Genomic DNA, 27,591 nt, shown 5'->3' on the forward strand with positions numbered 1-27,591 from the left:
TCACTCTGTCCTTCCATGCTTTTATTGATATCAGCAATGGACAAGAACACCCCAGCCCAACAGCTAGGTTATCAGGCAGACCCTCCAGGGCCGTTGGCATCTCTAGCCCCAACCTAAGATCCTGCCTACCCAGGCCATGTTCCCGAGTGAGCATGTCCCCGTCTGTCCTGTTTATATGTGTGGATCAGTCTGTCTGAGTGTCTGAGTCGATGCCTGCATGGGCCCCTGATCCTTGGTACATGGTAGGGGTTGTTCAGAACACAACGTGGCTTGCCCCGGTGGACCACTGGGGCCCGGTGTTGACCGTGGGAGACAGGGCCAGAGACTGATGGTGGCAGGGGGCCAGGTACAAAGTTCATTCCAGGGCCACATCCTACAAAAGAACCAGTCATTATCAGAGTAAGTTTCCAACCGGGTAGCTCTACTCTTCTGGGCTAAGTTTATCTAGGCTTTCATTTCCTATCTGCAAAATGGGAATTCCACTTCCCCTACCACCAGACTAGAATAATAAATTTACAAATGCTGTTCCAATCTGAGGGACTACTGTAACTAAACCCAAAAGGCTGTACCAATTCCTAAGCTCACATGAACACAGGTGGCTAGGCTGGAGAATGTGCAAAGGAGGCTGGGAAAGGTGCGAGCAGAGACTTATAAAGGCACCTACCTAAGTCAGGCACCTACCTGGCATCGAGAAGTCCTCCATTGCATTGTATTTGAATTCACAGGGCGGAAAGGGCTGGCCTTGGGAAAAGGGGGTATCCTTGGGCAGGGGTGGGAACAAGGGAGGTGGTGAGGGCTGAAGTGGGTAAGGAAGAGACATGGGGGGAGGCAAATGGAAAGGTGGGAGCAGGGGCAAGGCCGGCTTCTCCCTGAAGTCTGGGGGCTGCTTATGGCTTCCCTGGAATGAATGATCCACCTCTGGCCAGTCCTCAATCCATGGGTCTGGGAATGGAATGATTGTGTTAAATATGACTGGGAAGCCCGGCTGCCCCAAATGCTGGCTACCCACACTTCCAGAGCTCCACTCCATCCTCTTGGAGAACAAGGACAGCAGCTTTCCTTACCCCTTTCACTTCAAGCCAAGACCAAGCTGTGCTCCTTTTCCCTTGGTACTCGTGTCTGCCTGTGTTCTGACCTCATGCCTGCTCTTGCCTAGTGTCTGTATCTGTAGCTTTTTCTTCTTCCCAAGTCCTTCCCATAGGACACTAAATAAGTCAAATATAAAGATCCATTCCTTCCCCCTCCCAACTAGTCCTCGTTTGCTTCTAAACCACCTCAGGGAATATCCCACCCCATTTCAATCCCTCATCAACTGTGTATTGACTCTTCTTTTTTTTGTTTTGTTTTTTTGAGACAGGGTTTTTCTGTGTAGCCCTGGCTTTCCTGGAACTCACTCTGTAGACCAGGCTGGCCTCGAACTCAGAAATCCACCTGCCTCTGCCTCCCAAGTGCTGGGATTAAAGGCGTGCGCCACCACTGCCCAGCGTGTATTGACTCTTAAACCCTTCATGTCTTCAATAATTTTCCTACTAAATGGAACTTAACAAACCCCTTTTTCCAACAGTCACATGACATCAACAATAGACCCTGTCCTGAAAGTACCTTTCTATTCTCAACTACTTTTGTCTGCCCATCAATCTGTTCTCTGACAATCCAAAGTGAGCATGGTTGTGCTGTCCTCCCTAGCTCACACTCCCACGCTCCACTTCTCCCTCTGCTGGTCCTGACGACTCCCAAATATTCCCACAGCCCCTCACACATCTGCCCTAATCAAACTCGCTTGCTCTCCTTCCCACTTCAAATCAAGTTTTTTCTTGTTTTTTTTTTTTTTTTTTTTTTTAAACAGCCTTAATTCCTTTGTTTCCTGAGACAAGGTCTTACATATGGCAGGCTGGCCTTCAACTCACTGTGTAGCCAAGGATGTCCTTAAACTCACTGTGTAGCCAAGGATGTCCTTAAACTGCTGACACTCCTGTTTTGACTTTCTAAGATCTAGAATTACAAGCATGCACCACTACGCTTGGTTGTAGATGGTGCTGGAGACTGAACCCATGGCTTCATGCGTGCTATCAACTTCAAGCACTCTACCAACTCAGCTACATTTCTAGCTATATCCATAGTTCTCAGATGGCATCAGAAGCTGCGAAGCACCACAGACTAGCCTTTAAACCTTTAAAACATTCCTTTATTTACTGAGGACCAGTTCTCTAATTGAGCAAAGCAAAGAAAATGGAACCAGTATATAATCCATCCCAGTTCACATTCCTAATGTCCCAGCTCCTAGCTACTACTAAGTCCCAGTGGTCTGCCTCTATTCCTGCTCTTTCTATGTCCCCCACAAGCTGTACGTTCCCCTATTGCTGCGATGCAACAAACAGCATCTAAGATGACTCATGCCTCTCTCCAATTCAGCAAACGCTGTACTCCTGTCGCTGTGTAGCCAAGGATGTCCTTAACTGTACAGCACATTTGTGTTGGCACAGGGATCAAGTGACCTGATGCAAGGGAGAAGCAGATCTGGAAATGAGCCATGCTGTTTCCTTTGTGGGCAGGCAGGGACTGAGAGACTAACAAGCAAACAATCCGTAGCAGAGAACACCTCAGCAGGAATGCAATTAGAGTAGTATCCCAAAACCAGCTGAAGGAGTGGCACTCAGGACCACAGCAGTGACTATGTGGGGCCAGTGGAGAACTGCCCTAGGCTGGATCCAGCGAGCTGGGACCCTAAGTGGAGCTGAGAGGCTATCAGCTGTTGTCTACTAACCCTACCACCTTGAGACTTGCAAAGACACTGTAGGTTACACTGGGGTTCTGCTGAACAAGCTGCTAGCTGACTCTACCTTTCACTTCTCTGATGAGCTTGCCTCTGGGACACTGCCTTGACCATCCTTTTTCCTTATCTGTCTTCCCACTTCCTGTGCCTGGGACTACCTGGAAGCAGTCTCATTTCTTTTCCATGAATCTATTGAGTAGGGGCTTTTGGCCCTGCCTTTTGCAATCAGTACTTGCTCGTGTTCATTCAGGTACACAGGAGGAATCACAAAGCTCAAGAACTGGAAGTTGGACAGCCACGTGACTCCTGTGATCTAACCATTCCCAGGAAACGAGAAAGGAACATTCAGGAGCCACACCTGTTCTTCAAGAGATCCCTTACTTTCTACAAGTACTTCTGTTCTGTTTGGTTCTCTTTGTGCCTTGTGCTCTGAAGGTCCTATCTATACCAGTACCCAACCACTCTGTGGGAGGGCTTACCTGGGAGATGGTCATGTTTGGGTAGCTCCACACCCCAGGCATCGGCCACATGGGTCAGAAGTAAGTGTGAGAGGTGGCGGTGTGCATGCTGGTCCCAATGGATACCGTCTCGATGTCGGTGATGTACAGCATGCCGGAAATGGAAGTGGAGATCGAGGACGTCGAAATAGTGGTTCCCGGCTAGAGTAGCACTGTAGAAGTTCCCCTCAACCACATCCTGTCGCAGAGAGACTGCCAGGGGCTGGAGCTAATTGAGAAAGTAGAGTCTCTAAGAGGGTCTCCTATCTACCAGCCAGCCACTCTATCCCCTGTCCAGAAGGGTCCCAGTCACTCACCTCTGGAAGGAGGAAACCCCCAGTGACACGTTCCCCCAAAGGCATTGCCAAGTTCCACACCAGCAGACAAGAGTCTGGCAAAACCTGGTCCATTCGTACAAACACTCGTTCCAAGTTCTCCCTGTAGCTCTCCATTGAGCAGCGGCCATATCTGTTGGGTAACACTTAGGGTGGGCAAGAGTACAGGAATGCTGCCATACCTCCACCTCCAACGGGTATTTCCCTCTCCCACCGCCTGAACCTGGAGAGATCCCAGAGGCAGGAGTTGATGATCACTAGGTCAGGGGCAGGTCCATATGACAGCTCCTCCAAGACGTCCTCAAGGTACTCGGAGTAAACACGGGTGAGGAAGTAGAAGCGCACAAGGTGGTGGCCAGAACCAGAGCAGAACTGGCGGACCTCTCGGTACTGTGTCCCGTTGTGCAGCTCTCCCAGCTGGCCCCCAGCCACCAGCTGATCCTGTTCAAAGCTCAGCTCCCCCTGCCCACCCACCCCCACCCCGACAGTCAGATCCATGCCAGGTAGGTGGTCCTTTTCAGGCCAGGGTCTGCACCCACCCAACACTGGCATGGCTGCCAAGTTTCTCTCACCTTGGCTTTTAACTGGGAAGCTGTGAGCAGTGTGTCTTTCTGGAGCAAAAGCACCAGGTCCTTATACACAGCTCTTTGGACTGCAAGGAGACAGGGATCCCAAGGTTAAGGTAGGCCTCACCCTCTCCCAGACCTTCCCAAAAGAAGGCCTTTGTTTCCCAGGGCTTGGCTCTCCAAGAGCAGCTCCATGGAGGGGCTGGCTTAGAGAAGAAAAGATGAGGTTTTAAAGCCCTGGCTCTGCTTCTTCCAGCTATTTCCCTCTCCTCCAGCTTAGGTACACTGACCAAAGACCAACTGGTAAAATTAAGTCGGTCCAGTCACTAGGGAAACACCCAACATAGCTCACAGCATGGAAGGCAACAACAGATAAAGATGCCACACACATGGGCTATAAAGATGCCACACACATGGGCTAAAATAGTGCACAAATGATATATGCCAGGGCACCCATGGAAGGTATGCAGGGAATTTAAAAAAGAAAAATACAGTCTAGTGTTCTAAAACAGAGTAAGAGATGGAGAAGTCTGAAATGGAAATGCGGTGTGCAGACAAAGGAAGGCTGCAGATACAGGGCTGTGAAATGTTATCCTAGAGTGGTCACTCACTGGAGTCCCCCAAAATGACCACGAACTTGTTGTGTAGCAGCTGCTGGACTTCCGAGGCATGGAAGTGGACCGTGGCGCTCCCCAGCAGGCGGTGCGGCATCTTGTTTTCCAAACAGAAGACCATGCTGCCACTGACACCAGCTGCAGGGAGAGGCCAATAAGTTGATAGAGGGCAGAGAATCAAGGTAGGTGGGTCTGTTCCAAGATGACCCGTGCACTATGGCCCCTCCCTGGCTGCTCTGAGTAATAGGGAGGATAGTGGGGCAGCAAGGTGAATCTCAAGACGGCACCAGCCTTTATCACACTCGGAGGAAAGGAGGAGGGTCACTTGGCCGTGGTCCTATACTATGGCGCTTCGCGCGGGCAGACTCCCTTGCTCCCTGCCACGTGTCAACGGCGGCCCCGCGCGTGCGCACTCGTCCGCTCGCGCCAGTTACCAAGTTTCGGGACTCCAGGGATTCACCAGCCAGTAGGGCAGGTTCGGGTGCCGTGCGCCTTGTCCGCAGCGGGTTCCTGACCTAGAGTCATGTTCCCATGCTCCTGGAGAGCGGTGGGTTCTGTAAAGATCCTGCCCCACAGAGCCCGGGTTCCCAGATTAGCTGTCGGTACACAGCTCGACGCCCAGCGCTCTCCATGCGTGCGCTGCGGTGGTCCAGCCAACGCCTCCAGCATCTGCGCTTCAGGAGATGCTCATGGCTCCCACTTCCGGTCACCTATGTCCCGCCCTATGCGACCCCGGACGCCGTAGGAGTCAGAAAGGCAGCGAGGTTGGCTGCTGTAGAGGACAGGAATCAGGACTAGGCCCACTCGGGCGGGCGCGAAGCCCTGATATGGGCTGAGGGCACAGCTTGCCCATAGTGCTGATGGCCCCTATGGCGGCCTCATCACGTGACCCCGACGGGCGGAAGCGGAAGTGCGGCCTGAGCTTGCGCTAGGCGGGTTTTTCCTCCGCGTCTCTAGCCGCCAGCTGTACTAGACATGGACTGTTACACTGCGAACTGGAATCCACTCGGGGACTCTGCCTTTTACCGGTGAGCCGCCCGCCGCCCCACCTTCTGGCCCACTGCCCAGCTTACCGTGTTTGTTTGATGCTGGCTTGAGCCTCCCGGCAGAGCCAGCGGTGCTCGTCCCGGTCACCACGGGTGCTGGCGTCCGCCCCTATGGCGGCTCGCACGAGCGTTTGCCACTTTACGCACTTTAGGGCCAGCAATCTGGTCCTTCCTTTGCGCCACCTGAGGCAAGCTCAGAAGCCACCCCTAAACCGAGGTCTGTTGGCCTCCAGAAGGATGCTCAGATCAAGTTGAGGGAGGCCGCCCGCGGCGACAGCGAGTGCCAGTCTCCTTCCGGAAACTGCTGCTGAAGTCAGACCACAGGGGCTCTCACGGGAGGGCGGGATCGCCACAGCGGGCGGGGTGACAGTACTGACCAAAGCTGAGAGAAGGGGCTGAACAGCAATTCAGTCTTGGGGCACCACTAGTGAGGAACCCTAGGCAATGGCAGCCCACTAGAATTAGAGTGCCTTAGTGGTGGGTCTTTCTCAAGGCTTAAACTAGTGACGTGATTACAGTGGTTACCGTCTCGTTGGCTTTATTTCGTTTTAAGATATAAAGTACAAACTGCTTGTGGAACGCTCATCAATCTGTCAGCCTCTATTTGTCTCTCTCTGAGCGGTTTCCAATTTAACTTCAACCCTCTTCAATTCGTGGATGTTCCAGCTTCACAGAATTGCAGGACTTCATCACACCATGCAATTCCATGGCTTTGTGTGTTTGCAGTCCTATAGTCCCTTCTATGGGCATTGCTATTTTCCTCTTTATCACCCTGAAGAATGTTGCTCATCTTTCAGGACCTGCTTGGTTTTCATGCAATAGAATGAGTCCTTTGTGCCTCACAGGTCCAGTTGTAGAGTCTTTATATGTGGCACACGAGGGCAATATTTGTATGAGTTTCTTCTGCTAAGCTCCTTGAGGGCTAAGAATACTTCCATTTCCCATGCATATTTAGGCTAGTGCCTGTTACCTAATAGTTGGTCCGCCTGTGGTGGCCCACACCTCTTAATCCCAGCACTCCGTGAGATCCAGGCCATCCTGGTCTAGTTAGGGCCAGACAGGGCTACATAGTAAGACCCTGTCTCAAAACAACAACAAACAAACAAATCCTAATCGTTGCCCTATAGAATGTTTTACTGATGCACTTGAAGATCACAAAGACATTGCATTATGAAAGAAGACAGTGTCTTATTTCAATAGAAGACTTTGCTTCTGCTAGTAAAACTGTGTACCTTTCTCATAGCCAAACTTTTAAATGAAATTTTGTTATTTACAATGTGATGCATTTTCTAGACAAAGGATGCCTAGTGGTCATTTTTAGAAATCTTTTACATTGGTTTATTCATGATTCCTCTTAGACACATGTACAATACAAAGCAACTGAAAATACTAATGAGCAGAGTGTGGTATCCCACTCATAATCCCAGCACTTGGGGTGTGGAGGCAGGAAGATTAGGATTGCCAATTCAGCTTTGGAGATATCTATCTATCTATCTATCTATCTCTCTCCAAGCCTTGGCAAGATGAGACTCTGTCCCAAAATATGTATTTAAAAAGCTAAAAAAAAAATAAATACAAAGTATTAACTATTACTTTTTAAAATACCTGTCGCCCTAGACTTTTAAAATCAGAGCATAGAAAAGATGACCTCATTACAACAGAGCTTCTATTTACTCTATGAAGTTTTAGTTTCATGATACATAAATAATGTTTCAAAACATGTGAGTGAGTCATAGAAGTATTGAACTCATAGAAATGACTAAAAGTGTTAAGCCTTACTGGGACTGATATATATATGCCCTAAGTTGCTAACAAAAATGACTTTCTTATGTACTGGATGTTATGCTAAGTACTTGTATATAGTTTCTTAAGTACCATCACCGTATAGAACTAGAATCACGATTCATACCAACTTACTTATGAGGAAGCTGAGGGAAGGAGAGTACAGGCTCTGCAAGTGGTGGCACACGCCTTTAATCTTAGCAGATGCAGTCGGATCTCTGAGTTTGAGGCTAGCCAGAGTGAATTCCAGGACAACCAGGGCTACACAGAGAAACCTTGTTTTGAAAAGCTTCCCATAACCCACCCAAAAGACATATGTGATAGACTCTGTGGGTCAAAACATAGGAGTTTTAAGTGTGTGTGTGTGTGTGTGTGTGTGTGTGTAGGGGGTGCCCATGTGCCACTACACACATGTGGAAGTCAGAGGACAACTTGTAGGAGTTAGTTCTCTCTACCATTATTGAACTCAGGTCTTCAGTCAGCAAGTATCATTATAAAGCTGAGCCATCTCTCCCAGATATGTATGTATGTATGTATGCATGTATGTATGTATGTATGTGGTTTTTTGAGACAGGGTTTCTCAGTGTAACCAGCTTTGGCTGGCCTGGACTAGAAGACTAGGCTGTTCTGGAACTCGCAGAGGTCTGCCTGTCTCTGCCTTCTGAGTGTTGGGATCAATGGTGTGTGCCACCATGCCCAGCTCCAGATTTTTTTTAAAACAGGAAAATGTAAGGGCATTTTCTAGTTTATTCTCCAGTGTGAAAATGTTTTACAAATAGTTACTTGGTTTAGTTCATGTGTTCATCTTGGACATAATCTGACTCTAGTAAGTGGATGAATGGGCAACAAGTGAAGACATTTCACTTGAGTCCCATATGTAGGGCAGGGTCTGCACTGGAATTAGTGTTGTCAGGAACTTGCTGGATTTGGAAACATAAGGAGAAATGGTGACCATCTCTCACCAGGTTCTAAAGATTTAGCCATTCTAATCCTAAAACTGCAACTTGAGCTGATTCCTTCTTTAGTTTGATCCAGCCTTTGTCAGACTCAGTGTGTGTTGTTAAATAACGACAGGTTCCGCCCTTGACCTTCATAGGGCTCAGAGCCAGCCATGAGCCAGAGGATAAACTCAACCTTTGATCATGGTTACAATGGGGATTCTGAACTTGGGCTGTGAGGAAGCAAGTAATCAAGGATGGTTTGGTGTCTTAGCTGAAAATCATGAAAAGGGAACTTGGCCCAGAAGAGGATGGACTTGTTTTGAAGGGTGCGTTGGGGTGGTATACATTTGTGCTTTGTGGTGTGTGTGGGTGTGCATAGTTCTTACAGAAGGGGGAGGGTTGGTGTTGCTCCTCAGGGGAGAAGGAGCCATTCACTGTTTTTTAAGACAAGGTCTGTCACTGGGCCCAGGGCTTGCTGATTAGGCTGGGCATTCCCCACAGATCCACCTGTCTCCACCTCCCAGTACTGGACTCACAAACATGGGCGACCATGCCAGGCTTTTTATGTGTGTGCTGGGGATGAAACTCAAGGTCTCACTTTTGCAGCAAGTGAGTTAGTAAATGAGTTAGCTGTCTCCCCAGTCATGTGCATGTTCACAATCGTTAAATTTTTGTGAAAGGAGGAAGTGATGATGCGTTTTTATACCCTGAATTTATTCTCGTAAGGTTTTTTCTTTTCTTTCTCCCCCCCCTTTTGTTTTCCTTAAAAGGGAAGGAAGTTATTTTAGTATTATAGTTTTGAATAAATATGAGTATTTAGTAAAAACATCATTAAATATAACAAAATGTATCATCTTATTTTTTTGTTTTGCCTTGTTTTTAGAGAAAATACCACTACTTAAAATTTAAAAAAAAAATTTTTTTTATGTGTGAGTGTTCTGTTTACATGTGTGCCTGTGTGCCTCATTAGTGCGTTGCTCACAGGGGCCCGAAAAGATCATAAGACCCCTTGAAATTGATTTTATAGACATTTCTAAGGCAACATGGTGGGGGTAGGTGGGAATTGAACCCGGATACTCTGGAAAAATAGCCAGTGCTCTTAACTGCTAAGCTGCCTTCGCAGCCATCCTTGGTTATGGTTTTTGAAACAGGATCTCATATAGCCCAGGATGACCTTCTGGCCTTCCTGCTTCTACCTGTCAAATGCTATGGATATGATCATGCCTAGTTTATCCAGTACTGGGGTTGAACCAGGGCTTCATGCATGCTGGACAAGCATTCTGCCACTTGAGTTATTTTCCCAGCCTTTCCTCTTAACCATTTTTTAATTACCGTTCAATAGTGTTGAATATATTTATTGTGGTGCACAACCAATGTAAATTTTTTTTCATCAAAAAATTCTATACCTATTAAATAGCAACTCCCCATTAAGTAAGTAATACTTTCTTTCTCTTTCTCTGGATTTGATGATGCTTGGTAACTCATGTGAATGAAATCTATTGTTTGTCTTTTTGTGACTGGAATATCTGACTTAATATAATATCTCCAAGGTTGATGTTATAGCATGTGTCATAATTTCTTTATTTTTTTTTTTGTTGTATTACATACTACATTTTTCTTATCTGTTCTTTCAGTGACCTGAGGTACAGATGGGCTGATTGGATGGCAGCCTCTCTGAAAAGATTTCATGAGGACAGGCTATGTACTCAATGGTAAAGCCTAGCTACAGTTTTCTTCTCTCGACCCAGGTCTCAGAAACAGAAATCTTGTCAGCAGCAATAAGTGGACCCTGGATTCCAGTGCCAGGAAGCCATTGGACATAGATAGCAATGCTGCTGTCACCCTGGCTCTGGAGAATAACACTCTTGTAGTCACAGGTGGACAGACATCTCTTTAAATAGAGTACATGCTTCGTATGTGGGAGGACATGCAGGAAATAAGCAACAAAACCCCTCTTTCAGACTCTGTTTCTGTTTCAGTTCTTCTGGGTGCATACACAGAAATAGAATTACTGGATTGTCTGGCAATTCTGTTTACACTTTTAGAGCTGCCATACTGTCTTCCACAATAGCAGCTGCGCCATTTTACAAACAAGCTGCAGTACTCAAGAATCCTTGAGTAGCTTTGAGCTCTGAGTTAGTTGGAAGCAGAGGAGTTTGGAAATGATAGAGGGCCCTCTTTAGGGACTACAGATTGTTCGATTGTTCCATAATCCTAGATGTGATATACCCACTCAGGGCTGCCCTGGCCTGTTGCACGCAGGGCTCTTCTCCCACTGTGGAAGACAGTGCTTCTCCAGAAGTTTATTTGCATGGCTACAAGATTTCTTTATTGATTCCTGCAGGAGCTGGAATGGAGGCTTCCGGAAGTACTTACTAGGTTTTATGGCTTCCCAGATTAGAATCTAGGATCCATTCATTGCTCCTCCTCAGGAGACTTCCATTTCTGGGATGAGAGAGTGGAAGAGATGGGTGTAACTAGCCTTCTACATTGAGGGGTGACCTGTCCTCATGGAAGCTGTACCAGTAGGCTTTCCCGAGCGGCTGCCTCCATGTTGCCAGTCTGTACCCATGCCACCCAAGAGACATAGCATATATCGTCCCTATTATCTACCTCGAAGGCTTTGGGAGGTGATCCAGCCATTGTTGCTTTCCTTTCCCCTACCTTCCTCCTGTGTGCCATTAGTTCCTTTATGTATGGCGCTTCATCCTCCCTCCTGGTCTTTGTTGCTGTTGAACCCCTGGACCACATTCCTCAGAGATTGTTTGGAAGTTTGGTCCAGTGGCCTCCTGTGTATCCCAGCCCTTGCTGCTTTCTAGGGCAGCATAAGTGAGTACTTAGCTTCACAGTTCCAGCAATTTGTACTCAAGTGATTATATCCTTCTTAGCCTCTTCCTGCTTGTCCCACCCCACTCCGTGCATGTCCAGAACTGCACTACCTCCCCAGGATTTAATTCATACAATTCCAAAACCTTCTCAAGCATGTAGAACCCTCTTTTATAGACGTGTTTTCTCCTTGTCTCGCTAGGAGGACAGCTGTGGTTACTTACTTCATTTTTGTTCTTCTCTTTTCTCTAACAGCCTTATTTTTTGTCCTGTGTTACCTCTTGCTGATATTGAACTATCTCTCTACCTGTGCCAAGGCTGCAGAGTGCTAATGTAAATGTTTTGCAGTGGGCAGGTTGTGACTACTACAGACCCATGCTCCCAGTTTTATCTGGACTCCTATGATCTTGTTTTGTGGAGTCATCCTATATTCACCATAAAGGCGCAATGTGTGAAAGATCACATGATAAAACAATTGTGAGTGGTTCAGATACTTCAGAAATACTGAAAATTGAAGCCTTCTTATACACACACACACACACACACACACATACACCCCATAATTTCACCTTGTACCTTCCAGAAAAACTGAAGTTAGTTGCATGGAAATGCCTAGATTTTGCCCGACCAAACTAGCTCTCTTGACTCACTGAAGAAATACTCCCTTGTATAGGTATGTCCCTGTCCCCTGCCTTCTATACACCGTATGCCAGCATCAAAAGTAAAAATCCGAAAGAGAGGAAGAGAGGCAAATGTGTCCATATGTACATATAACAAGTCAGTTATAAAGTCATGGTTGAGATCTACCGCTTTCATGTGCACCTGCATATCCCCTGCAGCTGTAACTTTGCTTGCCCTTAGCCACCACATCCTTTGCCCTTGTTTTCTTCCATAATAGAGCGACTGAGCCTTCATTCCTCTCATGCTGTGGTGCTTGGTTTCTGAAGGTTTTCATGGACTGTTCTCATTGGGCATGAAAACATAAAGAGATGCCATGGAGGAGTCCCTGGGTTTTAGACATAGTCCTTCTTGCCAATGTAGTTCCCCCTTTAAGCAGAATAATCCCCTTTAACTAGTAAATTAAAGCCCCTGTGGCAGAGCAGCTCAAGGTGGCAAAGAGGCATTCAGTAACTCAGTTGTTGCAACTCCTGATGGAGGCATTTGCCCCTTGAAGGCTCAGCTCTGCAAGCCAACAGATCCCAGTTCCCAGAGTGAGAAGCTACTACTAACGAGCTACTCTCACTTCCAACCTTTGACGAGGTGGAGGAAACTGCCTTGTAATAGTCTCTGATTGGAAGCGTAAGACAGAATCCATTCCTCTAAGGTAGTTTACTTCCAGTTTGTGCTGTAATCTTATAATTTGTTAACTAGGTGCTGTGGTTTGGATATGAAATTATCACCACAAACTGTATGTTTGGGGAGCTTGGTTGCTAGCTAGGTTTGGGGTGAAGCAGTTAGATAGATCATGGTGGCTCTGACCTAATCAGTGGTTATTACATTGATGGATTCAACGTTGAAGTAGTGTTGGGACATAGTAGAACTGGGGAAGCTGGGGTCTCGTTGTAGGAAGTGAGTATCTGGTGGCATATAGCAGAAAGATAGATCTTGTGTCCAACCCTTTTCTGTCTCTCTGCTTCCTGGCTTTCGTAAGCAGCCACACCATGTGCTCTTGACACCATGATGTTCTCCTTTTCTCACACCCAAAGTCTGACCTTGCACTGAAGCCTTTCATACTCAGTTACTTTTCTATTGCTGTGAAGAGGTAACATGACAAAGGCAACTTATAAAAGAGTTACAAGCTTGCTTACAATTTCAGAGGGTGAGTCCATGACCGTTATGAAGGGAAGCATGGCAGCAGGCAGACAGTCATGGTGCTGGGGCAGTAGCTATGAGTTTACATTATAACCCACAAATTATAGGCAGAGAGAGCAAGAATAGGCCTGATGTGGGCTTTTGAAACCTCAAAGCCAGTCCCCAGTGATGCATCTCCTCCAACAAAGCCACTCTTCTTAATCCTTCTCAAAACAGTTCCACAAACCCTGGACCAAACATTCAAATCCTATAAACCTGTAGGAACTGGTGTCACTCAGACCACCATGGATGCTGTGAGCCAAAGCAAATATTTCCTCCTTGACACTGTTTTAGATATTTATCACAGCTGCATATGTTTGACACATTCCATTGCTTCTTGCGGGTGTTGGAATATATGGCAAGGCCAGTTGGTTCTGTGACCCCGAGCCAACTTAACATTGTGTTGTGATATGGGCCCTTTGATAAGATACAATGCTTTGCAGAATGCTGCAATGGTGAATAAAGCATTCTATTAGTCAAGAGATTCTGGGTCCCGGCAAACGCAGTCTAGGCAAGAAAGGTAAATCTACTGAGAATAGTTATCTGTTCCGCTAACAACAAATCTCTGCCTCTTCAGAGCCCAGTGTTGGCATCTTGCAGGTTAGACCCTTCAGCATAGTGCCATAGTGGAGACTAGTTTTAAATACTCAGCACTTGGACCAGGGAATCCTTTGTCACATCTACTGCAAATGAGATTACGATAAGGTCTTCAGGTTGGGGGAAGATGATATGAGAGATGGCAGACAAGCTACTTTCACCAGGAAGAGAGGCTGCAAAATTGTCAATTTCGTCTGGGCTGGCCCTAACTACATACCCTATTTAGGCTTCAGTGTCCCGTTGTTTCCTGACCAGTACCCCAACTTCCACATGAGATATGGCATGCTGATACACTCAACTGTTGTAAATTTAAAAACTCACAAAATTAAAATTGTGTTGATTTTTAGCAATAGCAACTGTATAGCCGCAGGAGATTACCTGTCATAGAAGCTTTTTGCCCTGCAGGTCATGATTTAGTTAGCAGCCACACATGATAGGAACATATAAGAATGGAGGTGTAAGGAGGGATGGGAGACCTGGAACACAGCATCCATAAGGCAAGCCACACCCAAAGGCTGGATGTAGAGCAAGTAAAGGAAGTTATTAGTAATGTACTTGTATACAGAGTGTGTATATAATCAGACATGTAGGTATACAGACAAATGGGTGGCCTGATGTGAGCAGAGGGCTTGGAGTGCAGTGTCTGCAGAGAGCCCTGAGAAGGTGATGAGGGCCTAAGCAGTGTTTCCCAGTTGTGTACACATGACTGCAGCTGAGTGCCACCACCAGATGTCCTCTTACCCTATAGCTGGCTGAAACCAGAAGGCACTCAAGTTCTTGTCCTGAGTGGTGTTCTAGTGTTTTAGCGCCCTCTACTGAGGAAACTTCATATTGGGCTTACTGAAAGAAAGGCTTAAGGAATAATGGCTGTTACTGTACAACTTGTGATTTGGGAACTGAATGAATGGCTATCACTTTATAACTAGCATGCTTGGTCTACATGAAAATATGTTTTCCAATATTGTCATTCAGTGAATTTAGTAACAAAATATCAAATGTGTATGTACTTTAAAGTCTTGAAGCCACTATGTGACTTAGCATGGAGGAGATAGAAGCAGGAAGATCAGCTTGAGTTGAGGGCAGCCTGGGCTAGTTAGGGAGTTTTAGGCCAGTCTTAGCTACAAGGTAAGACACTGTCTAGAAGCAAAGTCCCCAAACTGCAAAGTTTTAATGTTTTAAACGATTTTTTAATTTTTATTTTTATGTGCATGGGTGTTTTGCCAACATGTATATCTGTGTACTGTGTACATGCCTGATGCCCATGGAGGCCAGAAAAGTGTTAGCTCCTCTAGAACTGGAATTATAGACAGATGTGAGCCACCATGTGTCTCACCATGCTGGGAACTGAACCCAGGTCCTCTGCAAGAACAGCCAGTCTCTTGACCACTGAGCCATGTCTCCAGCCCCAAGTTGTTAATTTCTAAAACTCACATAATAGCAAAGTATATAGGATAAAAATAAATGATTCTTCTTCAAGCCTTTCCGTTCACCACCCTTCACTGTTTTTGGCTTCCTGTGGAAAACTCCAAATTTTTCTATGTATTTGCATACAAGTGTGAAAATATACAAATATACTTATCAAAAATACATTATTTTTATTATTAAATAAATGGGCCCAGCTGGTTATATTTAGCGCATGCTTGTAACCTCAGTACTTCAAAGCAGAAGTGGGATGATTACTGCAAGTTCAAGGCCAGCCTAAGTTACACAGCAAGCTTTAGGGAGACCCTGTGTATTATCAAAAGGGGAAGAGGATTGCTGGAGAGAGGGCTTAGTGCTTAAGAGCACTGGTTGCTCTTCCAGAGGATGCAGGTTTGATTCTCAGCATCAAGTGGTTAACAACTGTTTGTAACTCCAGTTCCAGGGAATCCAGCACCCTTTTCTGACATCTGTAGGCAGCCCAGAAGATACATATGTGATGCATATACATATTTGTAGGCAAACATAATTTTTTTAAGTTTAAAAAATTAATCCATAAATAATATGTAAATAAATTAATAAAGGAAGCTCATACACTTTATGCTACTTTATAGCTTGTTTACTTGGCCAGATCTGTCAGAGGTCATTTAGTCAAGGCCCACAGATAAGTGTCCACAGAACATTCTCCAGAACGGCACACTACAGTCTATTTAATTAGTCTTGGTTTTGTGGGCATTTAATAAGTGTTTTCTAGGTTTGGGCTAAGTCAAATGGTGTTGGATAAAGTGATTTTGTTTTTCTCTATAAGAACTAAACAAGGTACCAGCAAGGTGGCTGGGTAAGGGCACTTGTCATCAAGCCTAATGAACTTAGTTCTATCCCCAGAACCTACGTGATGGGGAAAGCTCCAACCCCTGAGAGTTGTCTTATGACTTCACACAACATGCACGCACAACTCATACTCAGTCAAAAATGTAAAAATGTTTTTTAAAGAAAGAACAGGTGGACCAGGCCAGGGAATTAGCTCAGTTGTTAGAGTGCTTGTCTAAAATGCATGAAGTCCTGGTCTCAATCCTCAAAGCAGGCATGGCAGTGTCAGTCTAGAATACCATCATCCCCAGGATATTTTGTACCAACTGAAACACCATCTTTATAGTATGTTCAGTTCCCAGGTCTTTTCTGGACACTGTTCTCTTTCGCTGATTTGTTGAATTTTTGCGGAGGGGGGGTGATTGTTTAGGTTTTTGTTTTTGAGACACAGTCTTACTAGCCCTGTGTAGACCAGGCTGACCTTGAAGTCTCAGAGTTCTGTGATTGAAAGTGTACACCACACCACTCTACCTGACTTTTTTTTTTTTTTTTTTTTTTTTTTTTTGAGACAGGGTTTCTCTGTATAGCCCTGGCTGTCCTGGAACTCACTCTGTAGACCAGGCTGGCCTCGAACTCAGAAATCCATCTGCCTCTGCCTCCCAAGTGCTGGGACTGACTTTTTTTTCTAAAGGGTGTAGGTAGGCTGTGTGCATGGAGGTGCCCTCAATGCAGAAGAGGTAATAAAGCCACTTGGAGCTAGAGCCCCAGATGCTAGTGAGCCACATGGTGTTGGGGGTTGGGAACGGAACTCGGGTTCTTATGACTAGCATGAGCTCTTAACCATGAGCTATCTCTCCAGCCCCTCACCTGTTTGCTTATTCCTATCTCAAAACAGTAGTTTAAATTAACTTTAGTTTATATAGTATGTTTTATATCTGATATATATATATATGTATGTATGTATGTGTGTGTGTATATTCTTAACATTTTTTAATGATCTTAAATACTTTTCATTATTTTCTGTTTCCAAGAATCCCTTTTCCAACTGTGAACTTTAGACTCAGTGCATGCATATCTATAAAGAAAACATCAGGAAGTATTTTTTGTCAGAATTATTGTGCATTTGTGGGTCATCTTACAATATTTATCATGTCTTCTGTATTCTTGAGGACAATTTGGTATGATTTTATTACATTTTTCATAATTAAAAAAAAAGATTTGTCTATTTTATGAATGTGAGTGAATATTTTATGAATGTGAAGACACTATAGCTGTTTCAGACATACCAGAAGAGGGCATTGGATCCCATTACAGATGGTTGTGAGCCACCATGTGGTTGCTGGGAATTGAACTCAGGACCTCTGGAAGAACAGTCAATGCTCTTAACCACTGAGCCATCTCCTCAGCCTCATTTCTCAAGATTTTTAAATATCTTTAAAGTTTTATTGCCATCATAACTCGAATATTGTTAATTTTTAAATATGAATTTATTTTATTTAAGACAAGGCTTGTGTTCCCTGGCTAGTCTAGAACATGCTGTGTACTCTAGGCTGGCCTCAAACGGAGATCCTCCTGCCTCTGCCCCCTAAATTCTGGGGTTAAAGGCATGTGCTGCTATGCCTGATATTACTAGAGTTTTTAAAAGTTAAAATTTATAAACCAGATATCATACGTGTATACTTTTATTCCAGTACTTGGCAAATTAAGCTGTGAATTCTAGGCTAGCCTGGGGTATATAGCAAGAAGCAGGGCAGCCAGTAAGAGCCTGTCTCAAAACAAAACCAAAAACAGGTTGAAAGTGCTTGCTTGATCCTCTCCCCCTCCTCACCCTCCCTCCTTTTCTCATTCTACATGAGTCTCACTGTGAATGGAAATGTCTTGCCATACAAACTTGGACTGGTATTTGTTCATTGTCCTGATGAGTTCTCTTACTGTCCTATAAACTGCTTTGCTAACTGTCCCTCAGGGAAACAAACAAAACCCAAAAAACCTTAAACTAAAATTTATAAGTATTTTATATTTCAGGGTTCTTTGTAATTTAGACTATTTGTGTAGACTTAGCTAGTTTATCATCTAATCTGCAACTCAAATCTGAAACAACACTCAAGAAAATTCACATTTCAAAGTGTATTACTCAGGGTTCTCTCTAGAGGAACAGGATTTGTAGAATAAATCCATATTTATATATTAAATATATACATGTATAGCTAGATATAGATAGGTACATATATAGATAGATGGATAGATAAATATATAATATATGTATATTATTTACTATTTATTTGTTATAATATTTATTTAAAACATATAAATATAATCATGGGATTTATCAGAATGGCTTACAGACACCAGCTAATCTAATAATGGCTGCCTATAAATGAAAGGTCCAAGAATCCAGTAGTTGCTCAGTCCATCAGGCTGATTGTCTCAGCTGGTCTTCAGTAGATTCTGGAATCCAGAAGATGTAGCCTCTAGCACCAATGAAGAAATGGACTTGCTAGTGAGAACAAGAGCAAGCAGGCAAAGAGAGAGAGCTTAGGTCTTCCATGTCCTTTATATAGGCTTCCAGCTGAAGGTGTGGTCCAGATTAAAGGTGGAACTTCCCACCTCAGAAAGCCAGGTTAGAAGTGGATCTTCCCACTTCAAATGATCTAATTAAGAAAAAAAATCACACTGTCTCGAAAAACCAAAAAAAAATAAAAAAGGAAAAGAAAAGAAAAAAAAAATCACAGGTATGCCCAGCTGTGGGGAGCCACAGAAGGCGGCTAACATCCTTGCAGCCATCTTGAGCCATATACCCTGATAAGAGACGTGATTACATCAGCCTACAACAGCTGAGCACACTCTGATAACATCTTGTTTTAGATACCCAGGATTTTCCCTTGGGTGTGTGAGACTTAAAGGTGTGTCACTTAAGGGCATGATTTAGGGATCAGATTTAGAGACAAGGCCTAAGGGCATGACTTAAAGGTGTGACTTAGGCGTGGCTTAGAAGTGAGTCATATAAAAGGCAGAGGCAGACCGAAGAGTTCAGTACAACTTGGAGTAGGAATTCGGCATTGAGAAAGAAGACACCTGGACTAGAGAACTCAGAAGAGATTATTATTAGGTATTAGGTACTTGGCACTTGGAGGAAGAACTTGGAATTAGACATTAGGCACTTAGCACTTAGAAGAAGTAACTTAGAACTTGGAGGCACTAGGGACTAGGAACTAGGGACTTGGAGAGAAGAAGAGAGACTGAAGAATAAACGGAATTGAATCACACTCTGTCTGGTCTCCATTCTTCGAGTCCGTTCTCACTCTCTCTCTTGCTGAACCCCCACCCGTGGACCGAAGCAGTTTGGGGCAGTGCAGGCTCTAACAATTTAGCCCCCAAGGCTTTTGGCAGTGCTGGTTCAAACATTGATAGAGTAGTCCGCAATATTCTGGCCCCCAAGCGTGGGGCAGCTCAGGCAGGGACACCCAGCCATTTGGGTTTTAAGTTAATTCTACAGGTAATCAAGTTGACAACCAAGAACACCCATTACACAAAACATTTCATATTTTAAAATGATGGGTGCACAATTCTTAGTAACAGCTTTGTTCTTTCTCTAAAATACATGTCAAAGGCTTCTATGCCGGGAAGAAGTTGAGACAGGGTCTCATTCTGAAGTTCAGATTTGATCTGGAAACAGTTTTGTCCAGGTTGACCTTGAACTTTGAAATAATATTTCTGCTATAGCCTCTCAAGTTCTAGGCTTCCAGGTGTGAACACCCGTGCCTGATTTAGTTTGTTCATTATTTCCTTAAATTATTTTGGCTAGAGCCCCCGGGGGGTGTCAGATGCAATGGTGGGCATGTTCCTGATGTTAATTAGAAACCACTGAGATATACAAACATGATTTCTTTATTTGTGTTTTCTTTCTTTCTTTCTTTCTTTCTTTCTTTCTTTCTTTCTTTCTTTCTTTCTTTAAATATTTATTTATTTTATGTATGTGAGTACACTGTCGCTGTCTTCAGACACACCAGAAGAGGGCATCAGATCTCATTACTATATGGTTGCTGGGAATTGAACTCAGGACCTTTGGAAGAGCAGATGGTGCTCTTAACTATTGAGCCATCTCTCCAGCCCTATTTGTGTTTTCTTTTGATGTTCTAGAATAACATCCACTTTTCTCTGTCCCTTTCCCACTCTTCCAGGCATCCAGTGTTAGCATGTTTGAAGCCTTAAACCTTTTCCAGGCAGCATGCATTCATGCACACACTAGTGTTGCAGCATGCATTCATGCACACACTAGTGTTGCAGCATGCATTCATGCACACACTAGTGTTGCAGCATGCATTCATGAACACACTAGTGTTGCAGCATGCATTCATGAACACACTAGTGTTGCAGCATGCATTCATGAACACACTAGGGTTGCAGCATGCATTCATGAACACACGAGGGTTGCAGCATGCATTCATGAACACACGAGGGTTGCAGCATGCATTCATGAACACACGAGGGTTGCAGCATGCATTCATGAACACACGAGGGTTGCAGCATGCATTCATGAACACACGAGGGTTGCAGCATGCATTCATGAACACACGAGGGTTGCAGCATGCATTCATGAACACACTAGGGTTGCAGCATGCATTCATGTACACACCTAGGGTTGCAGCATGCATTCATGAACACACTAGGGTTGCAGCATGCATTCATGAACACACGAGGGTTGCAGCATGCATTCATGAACACACTAGGGTTGCAGCATGCATTTATGTACACACCTAGGGTTGCAGCATGCATTCATGAACACACCTAGGGCTGCAGGCTTCTCTTCTTGCTTGTGATTTTGTCACCTCCCACAAGCCAGGAGTCACAGAATGTCATCATCCAGGACTCCCCCAGCTGTATCTCTTGGAAGAGCTCATTTTGGGTATCATCTTTCAGACACTGAACTCGGTGCTTCTAAAACTAACTTTATCTAGAACTCTAGCTTGACCCTTAGGCATAAAGAGCAGAACCTGAAATAAAAGAGGCCTCCTATTCAATAGGTAGGCCTCTGAAGGTCTCACTCTCCTACTGGTTCCAGGCAGAGCCAGCACCATACCTTGGCACCATTTCAGTGTCTTATAGATAACCTTCCCATCTCAGATGCTCCTGCTAATAGTGGACACTTGACTCAAAAACTATATCTTTCCTTGTGGATACCCTATGCTGTCTCTCATGCAGGGGAGGGAGGCCTCTCCTCCACTTATGCAGAGGATAAACAGTAGCTTCGGCATTCCTCTGAGCTTATTCTGTCTAGATACAGGATGAGGAGGACACTAATCTCTGTTTATCTCTGTGAGTAGGAAGTATGAGCTGTACAGCATGGACTGGGCCCTGCAGGAAGAGCTCAAGGATTGCCTGGTGGCTGCTGCACCCTATGGGGGTCCCATTGGTATGCTCCTCCTCTGTTACTGCTACTTACCGTGGGCTCCTGGGGGGTTGCTTTCAGGTTGTTCTCTGCCAATCCACCTTCTAAATATTTTGAATTTGGGTTCTCACGAGGTTCAGTTTCCACGGGCTGAGCCTGGGTAAATAATCCAAGAGGCTTGCCTTACATGAGGCCCGAGGTTCTAGGACAGAAAGAAGTCTTTTCTCAAATTGCAGCACTCCTGAAGAACTGTTGGAGAAAAGAGAAAGCTGCCAGCGTGCGGCCAGTACTGGAGATCTACACTGCTTCTGGCGTCCTAGTGGCTAACTTGCTGGTGAGCGTGGAACCTATCCCTACTGTGTGATGGGCAGGGCTGGCTGATTCTAACGAAAGCCATGAGAACTTCTCTCTCCTGCAGTGGAAGAGTGGGCCTGTGGTGGCCCTCGGCTGGTCAGCTGAGGAGGAGCTGCTCTGTGTGCAAGAAGACGGTGCAGTGCTAGTTTATGGGTTTCATGGAGACTTCCGGAGGCACTTCAGCATGGGCAATGTAGGGGCCACAGGAGCCTGAGGAGGGAAGGGGGACCTCTTAATCTATGGACTTCTCAACCCATGGTTCATCTTGTTAGGAAGTGCTTCAGAACCGTGTCCTGGATGCCCGGATTTTCCACACTGAGTTTGGTTCTGGGGTGGCCATCCTTACAGGAGCCTATCGCTTTACTCTGAGTGCCAATGTGGGTGACCTCAAACTCCGTCGGATGCCAGAGGTGCCAGGTAAGCCCTGATACTTAAGGGAGCCCTTCAGTGCCACAGACGTGCTTTCAGACTGGAACCAGAAGAGGCACACACTCTAGGCTCTGGTCATTTCAACGTTTCATCTTCCCTGTCACAGGTCTGCAGAGTGCACCCTCATGTTGGACCACACTGTGCCACGATCGAGTAACACACATTCTTCTGGCTGTAGGACCTGATCTTTATCTTCTGGATCATGCTACCTGCTCAGCAGTGGTGAGAACCTAAGTGGGAATGAAATGGAAGAGCTAGTCAACCAGTAGGAAGGCACTGAGAAGTCAGTTTATCTGGTTTCCTCCCTGGTCCTGCCCCAGACACCTGCTGGCCTAGCTCCAGGAGTGAGCAGCTTCCTACAGATGGCCGTATCCTTCACGTATCGTTACCTGGCACTCTTCACAGACACGGGCCACATCTGGATGGGGACAGCATCACTCAAGGTGTGGCTCTGGAGCAGCAAGGGATACTGTGCTTTGTCCAGGGAAGGTGTGCTGTGGCTAGGGTCATGCTCTTCAGCAGCAGGATGACTGGTGAAGAGCAGGATGCTGGGACAGGGCCATGACATGCTGTGCTGTTTCAGGAGAAGCTGTGTGAGTTCAACTGCAACATCCGGGCACCCCCGAAGCAGATGGTCTGGTGAGGACAGAGGCGTTCTTCAAGTTTGGGGTTAGAACATAGCCTTGTTGCCTGGGATAGCTTGAGTCATCCTGTCTTCTGGCCAGACTAAGTGGAACTTAGGTCTTCTCTTCTCTGCCACACTTAAAGGAAAACATTGTCCTCTTTGCACCACTTGACTGGTGGTGTGGGAGGGAAACAGATAGGTCAGCATGTGGCAGGGAAGGGGGCTCCAGGACATAGTATGTTCAGGGCTGTCCCCCAAAAAAGGGTACAACGAATGTAGAGGACATGGCTATGGGCCTGATGTCCTGAGTGTCCCAGGTGTGTATATGATATTGCCCATAGGTGTAGCCGTCCTCGAAGCAAGGAAAGGGCTGTTGTTGTGGCCTGGGAGAGGCGGCTGATGGTGGTGGGCAATGCGCCTGAAAGCATTCAGTATCCTTGGAACGCTTCCTGTGTGGGCTGGGGGAGGGAGGGAAAAGGGGGTTACCCTATCTTTGGGTGCTCTTAGTAGCCTTGACTAAACTCAGGTTTGTGCTAGATGAGGACTCCTACTTAGTGCCTGAGCTTGATGGGGTCCGCATCTTCTCCCGAAGCACCCATGAATTCCTACACGAAGTCCCAGGTGAGGCTCCACAAGCACACAGTGTGACCCAGGACAGGTGCTCCTGACTACAGTCTACCTACTGTCCTGTGCCAATGGTCTAAAACGGGATCTGGGTATTAGGAGCAGAACTGAGAATTGTCATGCTTTATTTCTACTCAAAAACTCCTCTTCTAGTGGCCAGTGAAGAGATCTTCAAAATTGCCTCAATGGCCCCTGGAGCACTGCTGCTGGAGGCCCAGAAGGAATATGAGGTAATTTCTGGGCAACTTCTAAGATTCCCAACATACTCCTCTTCCTTTCTGTTTTCCTGACTAGACCAGCCCTCTGCCCCTGCCTAAGCACCCATGATAAGCCAGGTGCTATCAGACAGGAGGGGATTAGGTAAGACACTGACCTGAGCTGGCCAAGGCTAGCACATGTAAACTGGCTAGGAAGGGCAAGGCAACCCTACTGTACACAGGCTCAAGTTGGTTCTTTCCAAGACCTTTCCATTCGAACTGTGCAGTCCCATGAGGCTAGGGACCAGAGTGAGACTGTCTCTGTGATGCTCCATCTCTGGTTCTCTCTCCACAGAAAGAGAGCCAGAAAGCAGATGAGTACCTGCGGGAGATCCAGGAATTGGGGCAGCTGACCCAGGCTGTGCAGCAGTGCATTGAGGCTGCAGGACATGAGCACCAGCCAGACATGCAAAAGAGTCTGCTCAGGGTTGGTCTGGAGGGGGTTTGGGGGGAGGATGTGTTGGAAATGGGGTGGGCTGGGCAGCAAGGGAAGTTCATTTCCATTTGGTTGTTTTCAGGCGGCTTCATTTGGAAAGTGTTTCCTTGACAGATTTCCACCTGACAGCTTCGTGCACATGTGTCAGGACCTTCGAGTGCTCAATGCTATTAGGGACTACCACATCGGGATCCCTCTGACCTATACCCAGTATCCCTGTTTATGGCATGAGGGTGTTTACAGCTGGGCGTGGCAGGGGAAGGGGCAGGAGATGTAGTCTGCAAATCTCTAACAAACAGGGCTTATACCAACTGATCCTTAACCAAGGAAAATATAGATACAAGCAGCTCACCATCCAGGTGCTGCTAGACAGGTACAGAAGCCCAGGGGTGCTATAGGAGGGCAAGGGTGGGTAATATCATGTGGGGACTGGTGGGCACTCTGGGAGGCCAAAGACAGGCTAGGGCCATTCTGCCTGCTTGGCCTCACTTTGCCTCACACTTTGTCTCTTTCTCCTTTATCTGCTAGGCTTGTGTTGCGGAGGCTTTATCCCCTGGCTATCCAGATATGCGAGTACCTGCGCCTTCCTGAAGTGCAAGGTGTCAGCAGGATCCTAGCCCACTGGGCCTGCTACAAGGCAAGAGCATGGGATATGAGGTAACCTCAGGCCCTGACAAAATATAGGAAATCCAGAGCATGGAAATAGAGGGTGGGTTCTGATGGAGGTCCTGTAGGATTGGGCAGGTAAGGGATGACATCCAGACTTGTGTGACACCCACATACACACTTACAGGTGCAGCAGAAAGATGTCTCAGATGAAGATGTAGCACGGGCTATTAATCAGAAGCTGGGTGACACGCCCGGTGTCTCATACTCTGACATTGCTGCGCGGGCCTATGGCTGTGGCCGCACTGAACTGGCCATCAAGGTGTGGTTGTGTTACTTTTCCCAGACACCCCTGGGTAGGTGTTCCAGGCCCTTACACAAGTGTCTCTCTTCGCCTTCTGCCCCACTTCACAGCTGCTGGAGTATGAGCCACGGTCAGGGGAGCAGGTACCTCTTCTCCTGAAGATGAAGAGGAGCAAACTAGCACTGAGCAAGGCCATTGAGAGTGGAGACACTGACCTGGGTGAGCAGGGATGGGTGAGGGCCAGGAGGCACTAGGATGATAAGGTAAGTGAGCCCAGTCAGGTGCAGAGCTGGGCTGGAGGCCCACCTGCTTCATCATCCACAGTGTTTACAGTGTTGTTGCACCTGAAGAATGAACTCAATCGAGGAGACTTTTTCATGACTCTCCGGAACCAACCCATGGCCCTGAGTTTGTATCGACAGGTAAATGTGTGTCAAGGGGAAGAAAGGGTTGGAGCCTTCTGAGCCTTTGAGTTGACTTTGCTGACTAATCTTCTGCCCGTGACCCAGTTCTGTAAGCATCAGGAGCTAGACACTCTGAAGGACCTTTACAATCAGGACGACAATCACCAGGAATTGGGCAGCTTCCACATCAGAGCCAGCTATGCTGCTGAAGAGGTCTGAGGTCCAAAGGGAGGGTGGGGCCTTTGGCTTAGTTGGGTTGTTCATCAAAGCCCTAGCTCTCTGCATTTGGTTACACCCTCTCTGGGCATAACTGTTGAGGGGCTCTGAGAACATCAGGCCAGAATATGACTCTGGTCTCAAGGGAGCCAGTGTCTCTAGGACAGTGGAAGAGTGCCCCTAGTAGATAAGGCTGGCTCTAGGAGCAAGGGTGGACAGAGGCAAGGCTCATGAATGTGTTGTGACCTCAGCGTCCCTTTGTCTGTAGCGTATTGAAGGGCGAGTGGCAGCTCTGCAAACAGCAGCTGATGCCTTCTACAAGGCCAAGAATGAGTTTGCAGCCAAGGTTTGACTGCCTTTTCTAAGAGCTTCCTGTCCTGCCTTCACGGTCTTCCTTTCTTGGCCTTGATCCCCTTGTTCTGGTCTCCAGGCCACAGAGGATCAAATGAAGCTCTTGCGGCTACAGCGACGCCTAGAGGATGAGCTAGGGGGCAGGTTCCTAGACCTGTCTCTACATGACACAGTCACCACTCTTATCCTTGGAGGCCACAACAAGCGGGCAGAGCAGCTGGCACGTGACTTTCGCATCCCTGACAAGAGGTGGGTGAGGATCTCAGCTATATGTAGTCCTGGGACTCCTTGCCTTCCTTCGTTCCTAGGCTGAGTACAGCTTTCCTACAGGCTCTGGTGGTTAAAGCTGGCCGCCCTGGCAGATTTGGAAGATTGGGAGGAGCTGGAGAAGTTTTCCAAGAGCAAGAAATCACCGATTGGCTACCTGGTGAGGCAGGGCTCTTCCCTAGGCCTCCCACTAGTGAGAGAGTAGTCCTGGCAGGCAAGGGAGATAGGGCAGTGGCCCATTTGTGCACCCATTCCAGTGTCCTGTGTTCTTAGCTAGTGCTTCTTGTGCCATGTGAACATGGGCAGACACATGTACTGTGTGGGGAACTCTGGAGGATAGGCACAAGCCTGCCCCTGACCTAGTAGTGGGAAGAGTTACTTTACCCCATAAAGACTCCAGGGGCCACTGTGTGCCTGAGGGCAGAAGGGGCAGGGAGGGCCAAGATATTGAGGGGTGCTTCAGACATAAGGAGGGAGGCAGGAACACCTGTATCTTGGTGGTGGGGATGGTGGTAGTAGAATAGAAGCGTAAAGATGATTCTTTTCAAGTCTCTGATAAGTCTTTGGGTTAGCTACTTTCTATCATAATGGCATGCTCCATATTGTTTTACACAGATGGGAAGGGGACTAGATATACTGACTGTACAAAATACCTATAGGCAAGTGTCTCCTGGGCTTCCGCTCCTGAGAGAGAGGAAGAAGGGCTAGGCTTGTCTTCTCTGTCTTGCAAAGCCCTTTGTAGAGATCTGCATGAAGCAGCATAACAAACACGAGGCCAAGAAGTACGCTTCCCGTGTGGGCCCTGAGCAAAAGGTCAAGGCTTTGCTTCTTGTCGGGTAAGTCAGATGCAGGCCTCTGTGTGTGAGGTGGCTGGAGAGAGGGCTGAGCGGAGACAGGGCTGTGCCCTTGAACAGCCCTGACGCCATCTCCCCTTCTGCTCGCACCACAGGGACGTGGCTCAGGCTGCAGATGTGGCTATTGAGCACCGGAATGAAACCGAGCTGAGCCTTGTTTTGTCCCACTGCACTGGAGCTACAGATGGGGCCATAGCTGACAAGATTCAGCGGGCCAGAGCACAAGCTCAGAAGAAGTGAAGTGCCTGTCCTTAAGGGAGCTAGTTAAAACCCAGGGATGTCCAGATGTAAATAAATTTGGAATACTAATTTGGAATAGTTGTATGCTGTCTAGCTTAAGAAAAGCAGGCTTTGAGGCAAAACTGTCTAGCTACTGCAGCAGAACTCCACATATTTGATTGTATTGAGGTTGGAATAG

At 46.5% G+C, this 27,591-nt stretch overlaps 2 protein-coding genes across 5 annotated transcripts; one reads left to right on the top strand and one right to left on the bottom strand.

Moving 5' to 3' along the window:
- On the bottom strand, positions 1 to 6,004 carry Pced1a (PC-esterase domain containing 1A). 3 transcript variants are annotated; one of them, XM_034494248.2, is made up of 8 exons: positions 5,859 to 6,004; positions 4,783 to 4,923; positions 4,178 to 4,257; positions 3,829 to 4,067; positions 3,588 to 3,738; positions 3,253 to 3,499; positions 682 to 942; positions 1 to 373 (listed from the first exon to the last, which is right to left on the bottom strand). In XM_034494248.2, the coding sequence occupies exons 2-8, from the start codon at positions 4,904 to 4,906 to the stop codon at positions 126 to 128; spliced, it is 1,350 nt and encodes a 449-aa protein (XP_034350139.1). In that variant the 5' UTR covers positions 4,907 to 4,923; positions 5,859 to 6,004; the 3' UTR covers positions 1 to 125. The 3 variants fall into 3 exon arrangements, with proteins under 3 accessions (XP_034350139.1, XP_034350140.1, XP_076785865.1); XM_034494249.2 differs by lacking the exon at positions 5,859 to 6,004 and adding an exon at positions 5,220 to 5,681; XM_076929750.1 differs by lacking the exon at positions 5,859 to 6,004 and adding an exon at positions 5,077 to 5,221.
- Vps16 (VPS16 core subunit of CORVET and HOPS complexes) lies at positions 5,667 to 27,489 on the top strand. 2 transcript variants are annotated; one of them, XM_034494247.2, is made up of 24 exons: positions 5,667 to 5,813; positions 21,382 to 21,470; positions 21,683 to 21,780; positions 21,865 to 21,993; positions 22,073 to 22,217; positions 22,336 to 22,451; positions 22,550 to 22,672; positions 22,813 to 22,868; positions 23,196 to 23,285; positions 23,381 to 23,475; positions 23,632 to 23,708; positions 24,031 to 24,162; positions 24,254 to 24,381; positions 24,509 to 24,544; positions 24,700 to 24,808; positions 24,965 to 25,099; positions 25,192 to 25,300; positions 25,406 to 25,503; positions 25,591 to 25,698; positions 25,970 to 26,047; positions 26,132 to 26,301; positions 26,383 to 26,479; positions 27,052 to 27,155; positions 27,269 to 27,489. In XM_034494247.2, the coding sequence occupies exons 1-24, from the start codon at positions 5,761 to 5,763 to the stop codon at positions 27,411 to 27,413; spliced, it is 2,520 nt and encodes an 839-aa protein (XP_034350138.1). In that variant the 5' UTR covers positions 5,667 to 5,760; the 3' UTR covers positions 27,414 to 27,489. The 2 variants fall into 2 exon arrangements, with proteins under 2 accessions (XP_034350138.1, XP_076785864.1); XM_076929749.1 differs by lacking the exons at positions 5,667 to 5,813; positions 21,382 to 21,470; positions 21,683 to 21,780; ... (2 more) ...; positions 22,336 to 22,451; positions 22,550 to 22,672 and having other exon boundaries at positions 22,837 to 22,898.
- Positions 27,490 to 27,591: the final 102 nt, after the last annotated feature.

Source organism: Arvicanthis niloticus, chromosome 2 (assembly GCF_011762505.2).
Source record: "Arvicanthis niloticus isolate mArvNil1 chromosome 2, mArvNil1.pat.X, whole genome shotgun sequence".
Classification (NCBI taxonomy): Eukaryota; Metazoa; Chordata; class Mammalia; order Rodentia; family Muridae; genus Arvicanthis; species Arvicanthis niloticus.

Bases quoted from the DNA above. Each gene is read 5' to 3' on its own strand.
- Pced1a (XM_034494248.2), bottom strand. From the start codon at position 4,906: ATGGTCTTCTGTTTGGAAAACAAGATGCCGCACCGCCTGCTGGGGAGC. The intron at 3,739-3,828 runs GTTCAGGCGGTG...GTTACCCAACAG, and splicing joins TGCCTCTGGGATCTCTCCAG to ATATGGCCGCTGCTCAATGG. The intron at 3,500-3,587 runs GTGAGTGACTGG...TTTCTCAATTAG, and splicing joins GGGGTTTCCTCCTTCCAGAG to CTCCAGCCCCTGGCAGTCTC.
- Vps16 (XM_034494247.2), top strand. From the start codon at position 5,761: ATGGACTGTTACACTGCGAACTGGAATCCACTCGGGGACTCTGCCTTT. The intron at 22,869-23,195 runs GTGAGGACAGAG...TATTGCCCATAG, and splicing joins CCCCCGAAGCAGATGGTCTG to GTGTAGCCGTCCTCGAAGCA. The intron at 25,301-25,405 runs GTGAGCAGGGAT...CATCATCCACAG, and splicing joins GAGTGGAGACACTGACCTGG to TGTTTACAGTGTTGTTGCAC.